The 20,239-nt window shown below is 38.2% G+C and overlaps 1 protein-coding gene across 1 annotated transcript in view; it reads right to left on the bottom strand.

Annotated features, from left to right (window-relative positions):
• Positions 1-20,239, bottom strand: part of LOC706992 (disintegrin and metalloproteinase domain-containing protein 5) — a 160,262-nt gene that overhangs the window by 51,114 nt on the left and 88,909 nt on the right. Inside the window, exons 14-16 of the mRNA XM_077942769.1 lie at positions 18,695-18,893; positions 1,461-1,551; positions 616-847 (exon numbers count right to left, since the gene is read on the bottom strand). Of these exons, the coding sequence (XP_077798895.1) occupies positions 616-847; positions 1,461-1,551; positions 18,695-18,893 (522 nt within the window). The remainder of the gene's footprint in view (positions 1-615; positions 848-1,460; positions 1,552-18,694; positions 18,894-20,239) is intronic.

Here is a 20,239-nt window from a genome sequence, read left to right as displayed (position 1 = left end):
CCCAGAAATTGAAAGCACAGTTTTGAAGATATATTTATACTGCCATGATTATAGTGGCATTGTTTATAATAGCTAAAACATGGAATGATCACAAATGGTCATCAACAGATGTATAGATAAAATGCAGAATGTACATACAATGGAATAGTAGTCAGCTTTAAAAATGAAGGAAATTCTGACATACTACAGTATAGCTGAAACTTAAGTGTCTTATGCTAAGTGAAATAAGCCAGTCACATAAAGAAAAATACTATATTATTCCTCTTATGTCAGATACCTATAGTAGTCAAATTTATAGAGTCAGAAAGTAGAATGGTGGTTTTTCAGGGGATCAGGGGAGGTAGGAATGGGGAGTTATTGCTTAATGAAATGAGTTTCACTTTTACAAAATGAAAAGATTTATGAAGATAGAGGGTGGTGATGGTTTTACAGCATTATGAATGTATATAATACCACTGAATTGTACACTTTAAAAGGTTAAAATGGCAATTTTTATATTACGTGCATTTTACCACAAGAAAAAATGGAAGAAAATGCATTGGTTAGTATATTGTCAAAATGAGTATAACCAGAAAAATAAATTTAAAACACTTTAATTTTTGTATTTCTAATTACCATATCAGGACCACACACGGAACCATCTTGTACAAATGTTTCATCTCTGTCATCAACTGAATAATATGATGTTTTTGAAACAGTTGAAGCTACTGGAGGTGGCTTCCTACTGGGTAGATACGTAGACACACATGTTTGGTCTCGTACATGTGCATAAATCACAGATAAATTTGGACGTGATATTAAGTCTTTGTGTTCCCATGTACAGACTAATTTTCCACATAGAATATGTCTAGAAGCACAAGGAAGAAAAAAATTACCTTATTGTTTATTGAGATAACACAGGATGCTGATATAGTGAAATTTTTAAAAAGTGATTTACTAATTTAAATCCAATTTTCTCTCAGTACCTTTTTGTTGCACAATGACTTATGTTATGATTCTTTTTTGTTTCACGAGGCAAACTGGCAAGTGAAAAACTGGTGGTTTTTACACTATGACAGCTGTGATCTGTTCCACAATAGCTGCTGAAATTTGAGAAAATGATCTCTGGTCTCCAGTTTTTTCAATAGTAAATGAGATAAGTAATTCTTATACACATTTGATGTATGTAAGTTGTATATTTATAACCTATATTATAAATGTATAATATACATAAGCTGCATAACAATGTCTAGCTCATCACAACAATAAACAGAGGCCATTTTTATGGTCATTGTTGTTTTAACATTATAGGCACCAAATACATGTTCTTGTAGGCAGTGGATAATATTGTCCAGCTCAGATTATGTAATGAAGAAAACCTGACCCCCAACATTCGATTTGACTGCATAGAATATATTTCCTAGATTTTAGCAATCTCTAACCTATATTCCAAACAGATTTATAATTTTCTAAATACATACTGAAACAAACAATATTCAGTGCCACAGTTTCCAAACTTGTCTCCTCTGGTATTAATTTCATCATAACAGAAAATTGGAGCACCTCTTGAACCTATGAACAACAACAAAAACTTAAGTAAATTACAATACAGAATTTAAATTATATTAAAGAAATGATAGACTCAGTCTGGAAATTATAATGTGATCCATAAGAAAGTTTATCATTACCCAGGACTAAAAAGTTTCTGGGGGCAGAGCTAGGATTAAAAAACAAACTCCTTTTTATAAGCCTAAAAGACTTTCTTCTGCAGCAAACAGAAAACAAACAACATTATTCGAATGGTTCTGTATTGTTAGACAAATAAGCAACTATCGCCCTATTGCCTATAAATTATTTACTTCCTGCCTTACTTCCCTACCCCATGTGAAAATGCTGTTTACTCTTATTCCAAATGAAACAGTAGAAAAATAGTATCTGTAGTGCAATAATGATGACAAACACAAAGAACACTTCATTTAACTCTCCTTGCTCCACACTAGAGTCAGCATCCATTGTTAGATTATTAGATCCTAATAATCACTAAATAAAAATTGTTGAATTTTAAAATTAGAAAGAATATCAATGTTCATCTACTTCAGTCCTTTATATATTTAGTTATGTCTAATTTTAAAATTATGAAAAATTCAAACATCTATAATAACTGTCCTATTACTTTCACTTAGTAGTTTAGAGGTAGCTTCCATTGATCATGTTAGTCATATGTAATCAAAATAGAGATCATTTGTTGTTACTACTATTTAATTGACAAGAGAGCTCTCTTCAATAATTTCACAGAATTTCATACTTGGAGAACATGATCTGTAAATTTCACTCTGTTAAGGAGCACAATCTAGACATGTACAAGGTGCTACAGAACAGGCCAGGACAGATTTGTGAGTGGAATCCACCATCATCAGCAATTCTTTTTCGAAAAAGCCTACTCTTGAACTCACCCAGTAAGTAATCGGGTTTGTGTGCTTTGCTCCAAACAAAATACTTCTTTGATTAAATCTAATTTAAACTTCCCAGTTCCTCTAAGTTATATAGAGAGTCACAATTAGGATGGCTCAAAATTTAAGGTATAAACCTAAGAATACAAAATAAATAACATCTGAATGCAATAGTATAAAAAAATCAAAATTAGTGCAAGAAAAATCTACAATGAACAAAACACTAAAACTCTAGACAGGGACAGGGATGGGTCATTATTCCATAACCCTGCTTTACTGAGCAACAAGTACAGCCTTTGCAATTAGCCAGTGGTTCCCTGACGAGGCTCAGGAAGCTTTCTCTGCAACCTCCTGAAGCCCACGGACCCAACCCAGAGTGGCCCTGGCAGCCTACCTTGCCCAGGAGAAAAAGCAGCAAAACATGGGATATTCCCATGTACCCCTTAACAACCCAACATCTCTCTGGTGTCTTTTCAGTTCCATTTTTGAGGGTCAGGATGGCAGCAATATCTGTGGGGGTTTTTTTGTTTTTTTATTTTTTTGTTTTTTGTTTTTTGACTCTCAAGGCCTTGTTGCTCCGGGTGAAATTCCTGGCCAGGAATTTCTTTTCCCCCTAGGATGATGATACCTATGCAGGGCAGTCCTACCACCTAATTCTCCAAAGCCCTGGGAGATTTAGGCATTTTCTTCAGCAGCTTTCCTATTCCTGCCTCCATTTCATGGGCTTTGAACTGAGGTCTCCACAACACCTAAAAGCACAGTTTAAGAAAGGCAGTGACTGGAAGTTTAGTTTGGGAGATTTTAGGACAAACCCTTGTGACATCTGAAGTCGCTGTGCCTCCTGGAACCTCAAGGTGCACAGTCAATAGTGGGAGAGACTATGTCAAGGGCTGATCACATTAGGGACTGTAGTAACCTGCTGTAGAAATGTTCTTGGAGGAGATTCTATAAAAAAGAATGTGTGGCTGGTTTTTTTGTTATGTTGTATTGTGGGGTTTTTTGCCTGGTATGGCCCAAGTAAAAGTCAACGACTCTTTTGGGGGTTTATTTCTGTTTTTCTTTTCTTCTTTTTCTTTCTTTTCTTACGCAGCTGCAAAAAACTTTGGACAAAACGCCTTTATTTTGTGGATGCTTATGTAATTGTTCACCTTAGTTGTTAATTCCTTTTGCTGTAGAACTACAGTGCTTTCCCACCCCATCTGAATCCCAGAGCAGGCCTATGATGAAGGCTCACAGGTATCTGTGTTTCTGCTTATTTGGTTAGGAAAACCAATGTCTTGCACTTGGTTACATTGACTACTATACAAGCTGCTACTTCTAAATTTGGTCCCTTTGGGGCATCAGAATTGAGAAGTAGAAGAAATACAAATAAAAGAATGCATCATTTTAGTCTTCTGCAGTTAAATATCTGGGGCAGGGGGAAGACAAAGGTGAGATAAGATAGATCCATAAAACTATATTCCACATAAAAATATTTCCAGACCACACCTATTACCAAAATGTCTAATTGAACAAGAAGCATCAAAATATAATAAAACAGGCCCTAGCTGGGGGCAGAGGGTCTCATAAATATATTTTCTGGTATAAAATAGAAAGAAGTTGCAACCAGTGTGGACCTATGCTTGGATTGCCCAGGCTGAAGTGATGAGACTGAGTAGCACATTAGTAAGCAAAGAAAATAAAATTATGCAATTTTCACAATTAGTATTTACTCAGGAGAGCTGAAATTAATTGAATCTCATACAATCTTTCATGCCGTCAATCAATTTTTGAAGTTTAATATCATCAGTGGCTCTTGGGCCCAGTCGCCTATAGCTTTTAATCATGCCAGAGTAGGGTGAAATGTTATATAAATTCTAGGCAGTTTTTTAATAGCCAGTCCAGCCAGGAGGGTGCAATGGCACAAATGAGGAGATCACTTAACAGAACCCAAAGTCAGTGTTCAGGTCTGTCTCTCCACTAGGCAGTGTGATAGAGGGAAACTTGTGTGACCTCCCTGGGCCTCCTTTCCTTAGTAAAGTGAAGTGAAGTTGTCAGACTCTGACGCCCCTCTCTTTAAAAGTATTTTATTATTATGCTGACGTTTTACATTAATTAAATATGCTTTCAAAGTTACTTCATGTCAAAGTTATAAGGAAAGATGTAGGCCTTCTGTTAGGCGTGCAGCCTTGTAGATAAACTAGAGCAAGAACTCTAAATCGTTTCAGCTTTTTGTTTTTCAAATTAGAGTGAATTATGGTTGCCTAGAGGTCTTCTATTGAAAATACCTTCAAGACTCTTGTTGATTTTGTTTATTAGAACTTTCATACTCTACAACAGTACTGCGTATTCCCTGAGCCTTATGTGTGGTCAAGCCCCATCTCTAGTGGGAATCCAAAATGCTGAACTAGACCAGGCATGGTGGCTCAGGCCTGTAATCCCAGCACTTTGGGAGGCCGAGGCGGGCGGATCACCTGAGGTCAGGAGTTTGAGACCAGCCTGACCAACACAGCAAAACCCCATCTCCATTAAAAATACAAAAATTAGCTGGGTGTGGTGGCGGATGCCTGTAATCTCAGGTACTTGGGAGGCTGAGGGCGGAGAATCCCTTCAACCTGGGAGGCAGAGGTTGCAGTGAGCCGAGATGGCACCATTGCACTCCAGCCACTGCACTCCAGCCTGGGCAACAGAGTAAGACTCCATCTCAAAAAAAGTAAAAAATGCTGAACTAGAAAACAAAAGCAAGGAGGTGGGTGAACTTTATATGCTGATATTGTTTCTTTTATTAATCAAGTTATGGAATCATTTGTTCTTTCTGTTGTTTATGACATTTGATCCTGTATTGAGTGTTTTAAAACAACCTTCAAAGAACTCAGGCAGTATACAGATTCTATAAGACATTGTCTAGCCCAGCCTTAAAGAAAAATATATAAGAGGGTCCCATTAGGCTGTTTTTTCACTGAAGCAACAATGGTTACCCTGAGCTCTAAAAAACCCTCAAGAAGAGAGTCTTTGTCTTTAAAATCAGTATCACTTTAACATAGAAAACCTCCTTATCATGTTTGGACAGTCTAAGGCTAATTGTTTTTGGGCTATTAACTATACAGTGTTGAGAAAAATAATCAAAAGACAGAGGTACCGTTTCACAAAACTTACAGACCCTGTTTGAAATGACTGTCTTAAAATTGGTCTCTCTGCATCTAAAACACACCTGACAGAATTACTGCTAAATAGATTTTCACTGTAATCCCCATTTTTAGTTTACCTCAATAACCACCAAAACTTCACTAAAGATGATTTAAAATAGCAATTGCCATCATAGAGAACTTTTGACATGCCAAAGATGATGTAGCTAAAAAGAGCTTGAGAACAGAAGTACCAAATAGGAAAGGATCAGACTTTAGAACAAAAGTTCAGGGTTTTCACAACAATATTCTGATACAAAAATTGCATCTCTTAAAGATTTTTTGGAAAAATCCAATGAAAGTAAATCAATCTGAAATTTATCTCCTTGTGCCTCTAACATTCATTACCCTATTTTGACATTATCACCTACTGTCCTGTTCCCTCACCTCACTTCCCCAAATTCCTATTCAAATTGCTTTTCCCTCAAGGTCTCTCCCAAGAAAACTACCAATTTAATGATTTAATACCTATTTAATACTGTTAGTATAGATAGTAATCTTCGCAAATTTAAGTTATGCCCTAGACCTGAGCTAAGAACCACATAAAGCATATTGCAAAGCCACAAGGAGACATAAAAAGTTTGCTCAGGAATTTTTAGTTGTATTATTTTATTATCCACTTACCGTCTAAGGGAGTAGACCTATAGTGATTCATCTATTAGCTCCTCAGAGGAAGAGAAATTATTGAATGCTGTTGAGTAGAAACCTAAAATGAAAGAAGCCCTATCCTCTTTTTTTGTATAAAATCCAAAATACGAGACATTGTAAGAAAAAAATAAATTGGAATGAGAATCTGCAAATCTGGGAGACTCCAAAACACAGCTGAACATTTTCAAAGGGACTCAGAAAACTAGCAAGCTAGGAACACCAACATAGAGCTCCTTTGATGACAACTGACCCCCAACATAGAAAATTGATCAAAAAACTTTCATTCTCTAAAAATTAAGGATATTAAGGCTATATTGATTGCCATATTTTAAAAAACGTTTTTGAAATAGGCAATGTTCCATATGACCAAAAAGCAATGGGACAATGGCCCCAACACTTATCAAATGATGCTGCAGCATTTGTCAATGCCTTATCTTTCCCTTGACTTCTTAAATGAACTGACCTTTAAACATAAAATGTCAGTAAAGTTTTTTTTTTGTATATAGTACACTGTTATTTATATAATAGATTCTGCTACTGTGAAACAACAGATCAATTCAGAAGACTGAAACTGGACCCCTTCCTTTCACTAAATACAAAAATTAACTCAATATTGATTAAAAACAAATATAAGGGGGGCGCGGAGCAAGATGGACGAATAGGAACAGCTCCAGTCTCCAACTCCCAGGGCCAGCGACACAGAAGACCGGTGATTTCTGCATTTTCAACTGAGGTACTGGGTTCATCTCACTGGGGAGTGCCAGACGATCGGTGCTGGTCAGCTGCTGCAGCCCGACCAGCGAGAGCTGAAGCAGGGCGAGGCATTGCCTCACCTGGGAAGCCCAAGGGGGAAGGGAATCCCTTTTCCTAGCCAGGGGAACTGAGACACACAACACCTGGAAAATCGGGTAACTCCCACCCCAATACTGCGCTTTAAGCAAACAGGCACACCAGGAGATCATATCCCACACCTGGCCAGGAGGGTCCCACGCCCATGGAGCCTCCCTCATTGCTAGCACAGCAATCTGCTATATCACGGCAAGGCAGCAGCGAGGCTGGGGGAGGGGCGCCCGCCATTGCTGAGGCTTAAGTAGGTAAACAAAGCTGCTGGGAAGCTCGAACTAGGTGGAGCTCACAGCAGCTCAAGGAAACCTGCCTGTCTCTGTAGACTCCACCTCTGGGGACAGGGCACAGTAAACAATAACAAACTCAGCCGAAACCTCTGCAGACGCAAACAACTCTGTCTGACAGCTTTGAAGAGAGCAGTGGATCTCCCAACACGGAGGTTGAGATCTGAGAAGGGACAGACTCCCTGCTTAAGTGGGTTCCTGACCCCCTGAGTAGCCTAACTGGGAGACATCCCCCACTAGGGGCAGTCTGACACCCCACACCTCACAGGGTGGAGTACACCCCTGAGAGGAAGCTTCCAAAGCAAGAATCAGACAGGTACACTCGCTGTTCAGCAATATTCTATCTTCTGCAGCCTCTGCTGCTGACACCCAGGCAAACAGGGTCTGGAGTGGACCTCAAGCAATCTCCAACAGACCTACAGCTGAGGGTCCTGACTGTTAGAAGGAAAACTATCAAACAGGAAGGACACCTACACCAAAACCCCATCAGTACATCACCATCATCAAAGACCAGAGGCAGATAAAACCACAAAGATGGGGAAAAAGCAGGGCAGAAAAGCTGGAAATTCAAAAAATAAGAGCGCATCTCCCCTGGCAAAGGAGCGCAGCTCATCGCCAGCAACGGATCAAAGCTGGACGGAGAATGACTTTGACGAGATGAGAGAAGAAGGCTTCAGTCCATCAAACTTCTCAGAGCTAAAGGAGGAATTACGTACCCAGCGCAAAGAAACTAAAAATCTTAAAAAAAAGTGGAAGAATTGATGGCTAGAGTAATTAATGCAGAGAAGGTCATAAACGAAATGAAAGAGATGAAAACCATGACACGAGAAATACGTGACAAATGCACAAGCTTCAGTAACCGACTCAATCACTGGAAGAAAGAGTATCAGCGATTGAGGATCAAATGAATGAAATGAAGTGAGAAGAGAAACCAAAAGAAAAAAGAAGAAAAAGAAATGAACAAAGCCTGCAAGAAGTATGGGATTATGTAAAAAGACCAAATCTACGTCTGATTGGGGTGCCTGAAAGTGAGGGGGAAGATGGAACCAAGTTGGAAAACACTCTTCAGGATATCATCCAGGAGAACTTCCCCAACCTAGTAGGGCAGGCCAACATTCAAATCCAGGAAATACAGAGAACGCCACAAAGATACTCCTCGAGAAGAGCAACTCCAAGACACATAATTGCCAGATTCACCAAAGTTGAAATGAAGGAAAAAATCTTAAGGGCAGCCAGAGAGAAAGGTCGGGTTACCCACAAAGGGAAGTCCATCAGACTAACAGCAGATCTCTCGGCAGAAACTCTACAAGCCAGAAGAGAGTGGGGGCCAATATTCAACATTCTTAAAGAAAAGAATTTTAAACCCAGAATTTCATATCCAGCCAAACTAAGTTTCATAAGTGAAGGAGAAATAAAATCCTTTACAGATAAGCAAATGCTTAGAGATTTTGTCACCACTAGGCCTGCCTTACAAGAGACCCTGAAGGAAGCACTAAACATGGAAAGGAACAACCGGTACCAGCCATTGCAAAAACATGCCAAAATGTAAAGACCATCGAGGCTAGGAAGAAACTGCATCAACTAACGAGCAAAATAACCAGTTAATATCATAATGGCAGGATCAAGTTCACACATAACAATCTTAACCTTAAATGTAAATGGACTAAATGCTCCAATTAAAAGACACAGACTGGCAAACTGGATAAAGAGTCAAGACCCATCAGTCTGCTGTATTCAGGAGACCCATCTCACATGCAGAGACATACATAGGCTCAAAATAAAGGGATGGAGGAAGATTTACCAAGCAAATGGAGAACAAAAAAAAGCAGGGGTTGCAAAACTAGTCTCTGATAAAACAGACTTTAAACCATCAAAGATCAAAAGAGACAAAGAAGGCCATTACATAATGGTAAAGGGATCAATTCAACAGGAAGAGCTAACTATCCTAAATATATATGCACCCAATACAGGAGCACCCAGATTCATAAAGCAAGTCCTTAGAGACTTACAAAGAGACTTAGACTCCCATACAATAATAATGGGAGACTTCAACACTCCACTGTCAACATTAGACAGATCAACGAGACAGAAAGTTAACAAGGATATCCAGGAATTGAACTCATCTCTGCAGCAAGCAGACCTAATAGACATCTATAGAACTCTCCACCCCAAATCAACAGAATATACATTCTTCTCAGCACCACATCGTTCTTACTCCAAAATGGACCACGTAATTGGAAGTAAAGCACTCCTCAGCAAATGTGTAAGAACAGAAATTATAACAAACTGTCTCTCAGACCACAGTGCAATCAAACTAGAACTCAGGATTAAGAAACTCAATCAAAACCGCTCAACTACATAGAAACTGAACAACCTGCTCTGGAATGACTACTGGGTACATAACGAAATGAAGGCAGAAATAAAGATGTTCTTTGAAAGCAATGAGAACAAAGATACAACATACCAGAATCTCTGGGACACATTTAAAGCAGTGTGCAGAGGGAAATTTATAGCACTAAATGCCCACAAGAGAAAGCAGGAAAGATCTAAAATTGACACTCTAACATCGCAATTAAAAGAACTAGAGAAGCAAGAGCAAACACATTCGAAAGCTAGCAGAAGGCAAGAAATAACTAAGATCAGAGCAGAACTGAAGGAGATAGAGTCACAAAATACCCTCCAAAAAATCAATGAATCCAGGAGTTGGTTTTTTGAAAAGATCAACAAAATTGACAGACCACTAGCAAGACTAATAAAGAAGAAAAGAGAGAAGAATCACATTGACGCAATTAAAAATGATAAAGGGGATATCACCACCAACCCCACAGAAATACGAACTACCATCAGAGAATACTATAAACACCTCTATGCAAATAAACTGGAAAATCTAGAAGAAATGGATAATTTCCTGGACACTTACACTCTTCCAAGACTAAACCAGGAAGAAGTTGAATCCCTGAATAGACCAATAGCAGGCTCTGAAATTGAGGCAATAATTAATAGCCTACCAACCAAAAAAAGTCCAGGACCAGATGGATTCACAGCTGAATTCTACCAGAGGTACAAGGAGGAGTTGGTACCATTCCTTCTGAAACTATTCCAATCAATAGAAAAAGAGGGAAACCTCCCTAACTCATGTTATGAGGCCCACATCATCCTGATACCAAAGCCTGGCAGAGACACAACAAAAAAAGAGAATTTTAGACCAGATCCCTGATGAACATCGATGCAAAAATCCTCAATAAAATACTGGCAAACGGATTCAGCAACACATCAAAAAGCTTATCCACCATGATCAAGTGGGCTTCATCCCTGGGATGCAAGGCTGGTTCAACATTCGCAAATCAATAAACATAATCCAGCATATAACAGAACCAAAGACAAGAACCACATGATTATCTCAATAGATGCAGAAAAGGCTTTTGACAAAATTCAACAGCCCTTCATGCTAAAAACGCTCAATAAATTCGGTATTGATGGAACGTACCTCAAAATAATAACAGCTATTTATGACAAACCCACAGCCAATATCATACTGAATGGGCAAAAACTGGAAAAATTCCCTTTGAAAACTGGCACAAGACAGGGATGCCCTCTCTCACCACTCCTATTCAACATAGTGTTGGATGTTCTGGCTAGGGCAATTAGGCAAGAGAAAGAAATCAAGGGTATTCAGTTAGGAAAAGAAGAAGTCAAATTGTCCCTCTTTGCAGATGACATGATTGTCAATTTAGAAAACCCCATTGTCTCAGCCCAAAATCTCCTTAAGCTGATAAGCAACTTCAGCAAAGTCTCAGGATACAAAATTAATGTGCAAATATCACAAGCATTCTTATACACCAGTAACAGACAAACACAGAGCCAAATCATGAGTGAACTTCCATTCACAATTGCTTCAAAGAGAATAAAATACCTAGGAATCCAACTTACAAGGGATGTAAAGGACCTCTTCAAGGAGAACTACAAACCACTGCTCAGTGAAATAAAAGAGGACACAAACAAATGGAAGAACATACCATGCTCATGGATAGGAAGAATCAATATCATGAAAATGGCCATACTGCCCAAGGTAATTTATAGATTCAATGCCATCCCCATCAAGCTACCAATGACTTTCTTCACAGAATTGGAAAAAACTGCTTTAAAGTTCATATGGAACCAAAAATAGCCTGCATCTCCAAGACAATCCTAAGTCAAAAGAACAAAGCTGGAGGCATCACGCTACCTGACTTCAAACTATACTACAAGGCTACAGTAACCAAAACAGCATGGTACTGGTACCAAAACAGAGATATAGACCAATGGAACAGAACAGAGTCCTCAGAAATAATACCACACATCTACAGCCATCTGATCTTTGACAAACCTGACAAAAACAAGAAATGGGGAAAGGATTCCCTATTTAATAAATGGTGCTGGGAAAATTGGCTAGCCATAAGTAGAAAGCTGAAACTGGATCCTTTCCTTACTCCTTATATGAAAATTAATTCAAGATGGATTCGAGACTTAAATGTTAGACCTAATACCATAAAAATCCTAGAGGAAGACCTAGGTAGTACCATTCAGGACATAGGCATGGGCAAAGACTTCATGTCTAAAACACCAAAAGCAACGGCAGCAAAAGCCAAAATTGACAAATGGGATCTAATTAAACTAAAGAGCTTCTGCACAGCAAAAGAAACTACCATCAGAGTGAACAGGCAACCTACAGAATGGGAGAAAATTTTTGCAATCTACTCATCTGACAAAGGGCTAATATCCAGAACCTACAAAGAACTCAAACAAATTTACAAGAAAAAAACAAACAACCCCATCAAAAAGTGGGCAAAGGATATGAACAGACATTTCTCAAAAGAAGACATTCATACAGCCAACAGACACATGAAAAAATGCTCATCATCACTGGCCATCAGAGAAATGCAAATCAAAACCACAATGAGATACCATCTCACACCAGTTAGAATGTCGATCATTTAAAAAGTCAGGAAACAACAGGTGCTGGAGAGGATGTGGAGAAATAGGAACACTTTTAAACTGTTGGTGGGACTGTAAACTAGTTCAACCATTATGGAAAACAGTATGGCGATTCCTCAAGGATCTAGAACTAGATGTACCATATGACCCAGCCATCCCATTACTGGGTATATACCCAAAGGATTATAAATCATGCTGCTATAAAGACATGCACACGTATGTTTATTGCGGCACTATTCACAATAGCAAAGACTTGGAATCAACCCAAATGTCCATCAGTGACAGATTGGATTAAGAAAATGTGGCACATATACACCATGGAATACTATGCAGCCATCAAAAAGGATGAGTTTGTGTCCTTTGTAGGGACATGGATGCAGCTGGAAACCATCATTCTTAGCAAACTATCACAAGAACAGAAAACCAAACACTGCATGTTCTCACTCATAGGTGGGAACTGAACAATGAGATCACTTGGACTCGGGAAGGGGAACGTGACACACCGGGGCCTATCATGGGGAGGCGGGAGGGGAGGGATTGCATTGGGAGTTATACCTGATGTAAATGACGAGTTGATGGGTGCTGACGAGTTGATGGGTGCAGCACACCAACATGGCACAAGTATACATATGTAACAAACCTGCACGTTATGCACATGTACCCTAGAACTTAAAGTATAATAATAATAAATAAATTTTAAAAAAACAAAACAAATATAAGACCTAAAAGCATGAAAACTCTAGAAGAAAATCTAGAAAATACCATTCCAGACATCAGCCTTGAAGAAGAATTTATAACTAAAACAAAAACTGATAATGAAACCTAATTAAAACAAAGAGCTTCTGCACAGCAAAGGAAACTATCAAGACAGTAAACAGAAAACCTACAGAATAGGAGAAAATATTCATAAACTATACATCTGACAAAGGTCTAATATCCAGAATCTATAAGCAATTCGACAAACAGAAAACAAATAACTCTGTTTAAAAAAATGGGCAAAGGATATGAACACACTCCACAAAAGAAGAAAAACATGGGGGCAACAAATATACTTTAAAATGCTCAACATCACCATTCATTAAAAAGTTCCAAAAACAACAGATGCTGGCAAGGTTGTAGAGAAAAGGGAACACATACACTTTTGATGGGAATATAAATTAGTTCAGCCACTATAGAAAGCAGTGTGGAGATTTCTCAAAGAACTTAGAACTACCATTCAACCCTGCAATCCTGGTACCAGTATATACCCAAAGAAAAATAAATGACTCTACCAAAAAGACACATGCATGTTTATCTTCATCACAACACTACTCACAATAGCAAAGACATGGACTCAACCAAGAAGCCCATCAACGGTAGGTTGAATAAAGAAAATGTAGTACATATACACCATGGAATACTATGCAGCTATAAAAAAGAATGAAATCATGTTATTTGCAGCAACATGGATGTAGCTGGAGGCCATTATCCTAAGCAAACTAATGCAGGAACAGAAAACCAAATACCACGTGTTCTCACTTGTGATAAACACAGAATTCACTTGGACACAAAGACGGGAACAGTAGATTTTGGGGACTGCTTGAGGGAGGAGGGTAAAAAGAGGGAGAGGGTTGGAAGGCTACCTATCAGGACTATGCTCACTATCTAAGTGACGGGATCATTCGTACAGCAAGCCTCAGTGACAAATCTTTACATGTACCCCCCCAAAGCTAAAATAAACATTGAAAAACTAAAAAACAAACAAAACCACACTATACAGTTTTTTCAGTCTTGCCTGAAGCTAAATTTATTATTTTGATAGTCTTGTGTTCAGCATTCTTTTGTGTCACAGAAGATAGCCAACATTTAATTGCCTTCAACTGAGCAAGTTTATAATATACTTCGACAATAATACATTAAGGCTTTTCTGAGTATCCACCTTACTTTTCTCACGGTTTAAATCAGCATTTCAAAATATAAAGTTTCCTTCCAGATCCACCTTCATCCAAAGTAGGCAATCTTCTATCTGTACTTATTTGGAGTTTTCAAGCTATCTCTATATATTTATCTATTGCATTGGCTAAAAGGGAGTATAAAATTTTTAAGGAAAAGCTTCACTATCCTATTTTAGCACCTAGCCATAATTTGTCAGCCAAAGGAAGAACTTTGTCCAAAATAGTCAAAAGATTGTTGACTATTCATAATTATCCAAAAGAAACTTCTGAAAGACATTTATAAATTTAAGAATGTCCAGGATTAAATGGTTAAATACACAATTGGTTCCTAATTTTATGCAATACTAAGTTCCACACATGATTTTACTTTTTCAAACATTTCAGAATATCTTTCAGTGCACTGAGAGGTAAAAGACCCCAACGCAGCCTTCAATAATCATCTTTACTGTGTTTTCCAGATTATCATAAATGTTAGTGTCTATGTGTTCATTAAAGCTAGAGTGATATTATAGGAATATTTACCTAACTGCCCAGTGCTCATCAAAGCTCCATCACCTGTTTATAGTCTGTTTCTTAAATCCAGAGCAATTGTAGCTTCAGATAAATTAGTTGAAGCATCCTCAGACCTTGTACAAGGATTACATTTAAATTTTATAGTGCTATATACTAAATAAGCGTGAACATATATGCTGAAAACCCTGAACATATTTTGTTAGTTGATTAAATAATCACGAAATATTGTTTATTTCTCCTTCTCACACAACTATCCAATAATCCAGCAAATCTTTTACGTAAAATTCCCCGGTAAGTATGCTTCTATGGTTTGGAAAATATCTATGCCCAGAGCCAATCTTTGTGACACTTTCATAAGAATATTGATCCAATATGGTTTTTGATAAATCATATCTTAAAAATTGAAAAAGAAACATTACCAGGTTAGTTTTACAAAAACTGTTCATACTTTAGTGTGGAATATAATCTTTTTCAGAGTCTTAATCAGCAAAAGTAGTCAAACTTCTGGCCCTCTCTAGAGAAGGTGGTCTCAATGCAGCACGGCAGACATAATTCTTTGTTGTAGAGGTTATCCTGTGTATTGTAAAGCATTTAGCAGCATCCATCACCTGATCTGGTGACCTGTACTCACTAGAAGCCAAGATTCACCCCATCCATGCTGGGACAACCAAAAGTGTCTCCAGGCATCCTGTCTAGTTGGCAGAGGCCACAGACACTACCAAATATCCTACAATGCATGGGAGAAGCATTCCCTGTCCCCATTCCTCACAACAAAGTATGATCTGGCCTAAAATATCACTAGTGCTGAGGTTGAGAAAACTTTATATAACTGTTGGATTAGAACTTAACATTTGTCTAGATGATATACAACTCAACTTGGTCATGAAGCCCTCTAATAATATACAGAACTTTACAACTAATGAGACTTTCAGTCTTATGGAGGGCAAACATAACTACAAACCAAATAACACCAAAGGTAATAATATCATTTTATATTATACCTACAATAGGAAGTTTTTGCATCTGCAGAGATAACACTGAAGAGGAGCATACTGTAGGGGCCAGACATTTCTAAAAACAGTATTTAGTAAAGAGCTTAGAAAAAGGTGGTAACCAGTTGAGGTGTTTTTCCTTTACTGGTTTTATTTTTTTGAAAAAAAAACTTAATAGTTAACCTCGTTCTTTTACCATAGATCTACAGATTTCCCTACTTTAAATGCTATTGCTTGATGAATAAGCTATGTCTTTCAATATGACAACTTCATTAGTATATTTTGTCCAGAAACCAACAATTTGGGGGTGCATGATGATTTGTATTAGGCCTGTGGTATAAGAATTCTTATTGTCTGTTTCCTACAAATAGTATATAGGTTTTACCATGCAAAACTAATGCCTACTTCAGAATTATATCAAACCCTGTTCAAGGATCATTTTAGCTGACCATGACAGCTCATAGATGACCTAGTCAAATAATTGGGTATTTGTAGGGAATACATATCATAATCTAATAATAATACTACCTTATATTTACTGAGTACAGTCATGAGTTGCTTAATGATGAGAATATGTTCTAAGCAATGTATCCATTGTTGTGTGAACATCATACATGTACTTAAACAAACCTAGATGGTATAGCCTGCTACAAACCTAGGTTATATGGTGTAGCCTATTTGCTCCTAGGGTGCAAACCCATATAGCATGTTACTGTACAAAGAATTGGATGTAATATGTGTTGAAATACAGGTACCATTAAGGAAAAATTTTCATCAGGCTTCTATTGCCCTCAAGAGGCTAGCAAAGTGAGATTGTTTTTCAAAAATAAGTACAAAAACTCACTGGTAGTCAAGTGCAGAATTATCACATCCTAGATGCATTAACATGTGGTCACTAGAAGTGGACATACATTATTTGAAAATCAAGATGCTTTAGAAGTCATGCTTGCCTTCCAAAAAAAAAAAATTGTACTATTTGGGGCAAATACTCCTGTACTCCCACAGTTCTCACAAAGGACTTTAAAATCTCTCCAAATCACTGATAATACTAAATACACAGTGAATAGCATAAGCTGGAAGACACCTGATTGGCAATCCACTATGTGGCTCTAATTTTATCTGCCTAGCATTGAGTCCTGGCTTTACTTAAAGAAACATTAAATCATAGATCTGGAGTACTGTCCCATTCCTCCTAATTTTACTGGTCATTTGTTTGTACGATTTTGTTTTTGTTTTTGTTTTCCAAGACAGCCTCTGGCTCTGTCGCCCAGACTGGAGTGCAATGACGTGATCTCGGCTCATTGCAACCTCTGCCTCCAGGGATTCAAGATCTCGGCTCACTGCAACCTCTGCCTCCAGGGATTCAAGCGATTCTCCCGCCTCATCCCAAGCACACCCGGCTAATTTTTGTATTTTTAGTAGAGACAGGGTTTCACCATGTCGGCCAGGCTGGTCTTGAGCTCCTGACCTTGTGATCTGCCCGCCTTGGCCTCCCAAAGTGCTAGGATTACAGGCATGAGCTACTGAACCCAGCTCTTTGTTTATATGTTAACAATGTTTTAAAGTCTATAGCTGTTGTCTTGCCATATGGTACAAATAATGATTCTGTTAGAAAAGCAGAACAAAATTATGATAATCATCAAAACCTCCATCTCACCTTCTCCCTAAATTCCTGGCAGTCACATTGCTGTAGACAATATTTAGAGATCTACGACCTGGTTAGAGAAGACCTCAAGGGAGGGCTAAGAATGAAAAATTTCACTCTCAGAGAACATACACTGCATACGTTCAGGAATTTGTATCTTCCAATGAAGCAAATGACATTTATAGGAAATTATCAAAATGGACTAGATTGGTAGTGAACTGAAGCCCTCACTTATCAGCAAGCCCTTTGAAACCCAACTAATCAGTGATTCGCCCTGCTTTCCTCTGATTAAAACACCTTGCTTCCTTTAAACTAAACCCCCACCACAAATTCTATATAATATTTTGAAAAACTGCATTTTCACTTGAGGTTTCTTTTCCGTGGGAACAAGAATTCCATATAAATTCAGAGAGGTTTTTTGTTGTTGTATTTCACAATCAAGAAAATTTTGTTTTTGCACTAGGTGCAGTGGCTCGTGCCTGTAATCCCAGCACTTTGGGAGGATGGGGTGGGCAGATCACTTGAGGCTAGGAGTTTGAGACACGCCTGGCCAACACGGTGAAACATCGTCTCTACTAAAAACACAATCTTAGCCAGCCGTGATGGTGTGCTCCTATAATCCCAGCTACTCCAGAGGCTGCAGCAGGAGGATCGCTTGAACCCAAGAGGCGGTGGTTACAGTGATCTGAGATCACGCCACTGCACTCCAGCCTGGGCGAAAGGGAGAAACGTTGTCTCAAAAAAGAAAAAGAAAAGATAATTTTGCTTTTCTTTTTTGTTTTTGTTTTTGTTTTTGTTTTTGTTTTTGAGACGGAGTCTCACTCTGTCGCCCAGGCTGGAGTGCAGTGGCCGGATCTCGGCTCACTGCAAGCTCCGCCTCCCGGGTTTACACCGTTCTCCTGCCTCAGCCTCCCGAGTAGCTGGGACTACAGGCGCCCACCACCTCGCCCAGCTCGTTTGTTTTTTTTTGTTTTGTTTTTTTGTTTTTTTGTATTTTTTAGTAGAGGCGGGGTTTCACCGGGTTAGCCAGGATGGTCTCAATCTCGTGACCTTGTGATCCGCCTGCCTCGGCCTCCCAAAGTGCTGGGATTACAGGCTTGAGCCACCGCGCCCGGCCAATTTTGCTTTTCTTTAACACTAATAATATACACTGTGCAAGAATTCAGTCATTAATACGTATGTTTACATTTTTGTTCCATAAAATTCAATAACAGACTTTGGAATAATCAGAATTTAGGGACTAAGAAGAAAATTATGATTATTACCTCTTCCGATTAAATCATCACATTGTTTGTCAAAAGTTCGACACCTTCCCTGAAAACAGAAGGCTCCACCTGAATCACAATATTCTCCATCACGTACATAAGTGTCAAGCAAACAGTATGGATAGCTTCCATTGCAAAATTCAGTGAAATCGCATTCCACATCAACTGATTTCCTGCAAATCGTATTAGCTGGTTTGAACTAGGAGGAAAGAGGAACATAAAACTTTAAATATCAATGATATTTAAGTTTTATTTCTCTGTAGGCTCTGTATGCTGGTCCATTTTTTCTCCCTAAGTTTCTAATAGCAATTAGAAAATTAAATCTTCTTGTTAACTACTTAAGCGTCACACGAGATTCTTAAAATATCTCCTTTTAAAGCCTGTAATATTTTTTAAATGTTTATGATGAGGATTTATTGTTTTATAAATAGCTGCTGATTTCTTCTTTAAGATTGATATGGAGAAACCAGAAACTGCCCAACTGAGCAGTTTGGGCTCAGTCAAAATGGATTACAAATAATTTTTATATTCCCCAGCTCCACTTTGTCTTTCTTTCCTTTATGGATGTCTGCTTATCTTTGAGTTTCTAGCTTCTCTTATAAGCATTACCCATTTTTTTATACACAAGAAATGTATCACATAAATGATGATCTAAGAACACACATGAGAAAATTTATTTCATATTTATTTCAAATTTCGTGTTGCAAAAAATTTAAAAATAACTTCCATAATTACATATTTCTCATCTGCTTCTGGGCTTCCCTTTCTACAAATTTACTTTTGCTGAGAAGCATCTAATCATCATCTCTGAAAACTCTTCTTTCTTCAACACATGCGCCAGTCTTTTATGGCTACTGTCATTATCCTATGCAAAGTAAATAAAAATTTTCCTAGTTTTCAAAGGTCCTGAAGGCCCAGCTTATATAACATTTATCTTCTCAAAATTGTTTTTGCCAACTTTTTCTTAAGCTTTCAAGTATTTGCTATCTGTAGAAAGTCTCACACAAATTTTTTAGGTGATGCATGAGAAGACAAATACAATATCTACTGTGTCACTCAAGCTTAGAGACAACATTAAATTCAAAACTAATGATTGGAAGTGTTTATAGAGGAAATTTGCATATGTATAATGAGTAAATATCAACACTTGTTTCTTCAGAATTTGTTTCCTTTTACAAATTGGTATAAAAGGCAATCGTACTTTTATTCTAACTTTTTTTTTTTTTTTTTTTTAACACAGAGTCTCGCTCTGTCCCCCCCGGCTGGAGCGCAGTGGTGCAATCTCGGCTCACTGCAAGCTCCGCCTCCCAGGTTCACGACATTCTCCTGCCTCAGCCTCCCAAGTAGCTGGGACTGCAGGCGCCAGCCACCACGCCTGGCTTATTTTTGTTGTATTTTTTAGTAGAGACAGGGTTTCACCATGTTAGCCAGGATGGTCTTGATCTCCTGACCTCGTGATCCTCCCACCTCGGCCTCCCAAAGTACTGGAATTACAGGTGTGAGCCACCACGCCCAGCCTATTCTAACATTTTTAAAAATATCTAT

This window comes from Macaca mulatta, chromosome 8 (assembly GCF_049350105.2).
Source record: "Macaca mulatta isolate MMU2019108-1 chromosome 8, T2T-MMU8v2.0, whole genome shotgun sequence".
Taxonomy (NCBI): domain Eukaryota; kingdom Metazoa; phylum Chordata; class Mammalia; order Primates; family Cercopithecidae; genus Macaca; species Macaca mulatta.
This window is presented reverse-complemented; position numbering and strand designations above follow the sequence as displayed.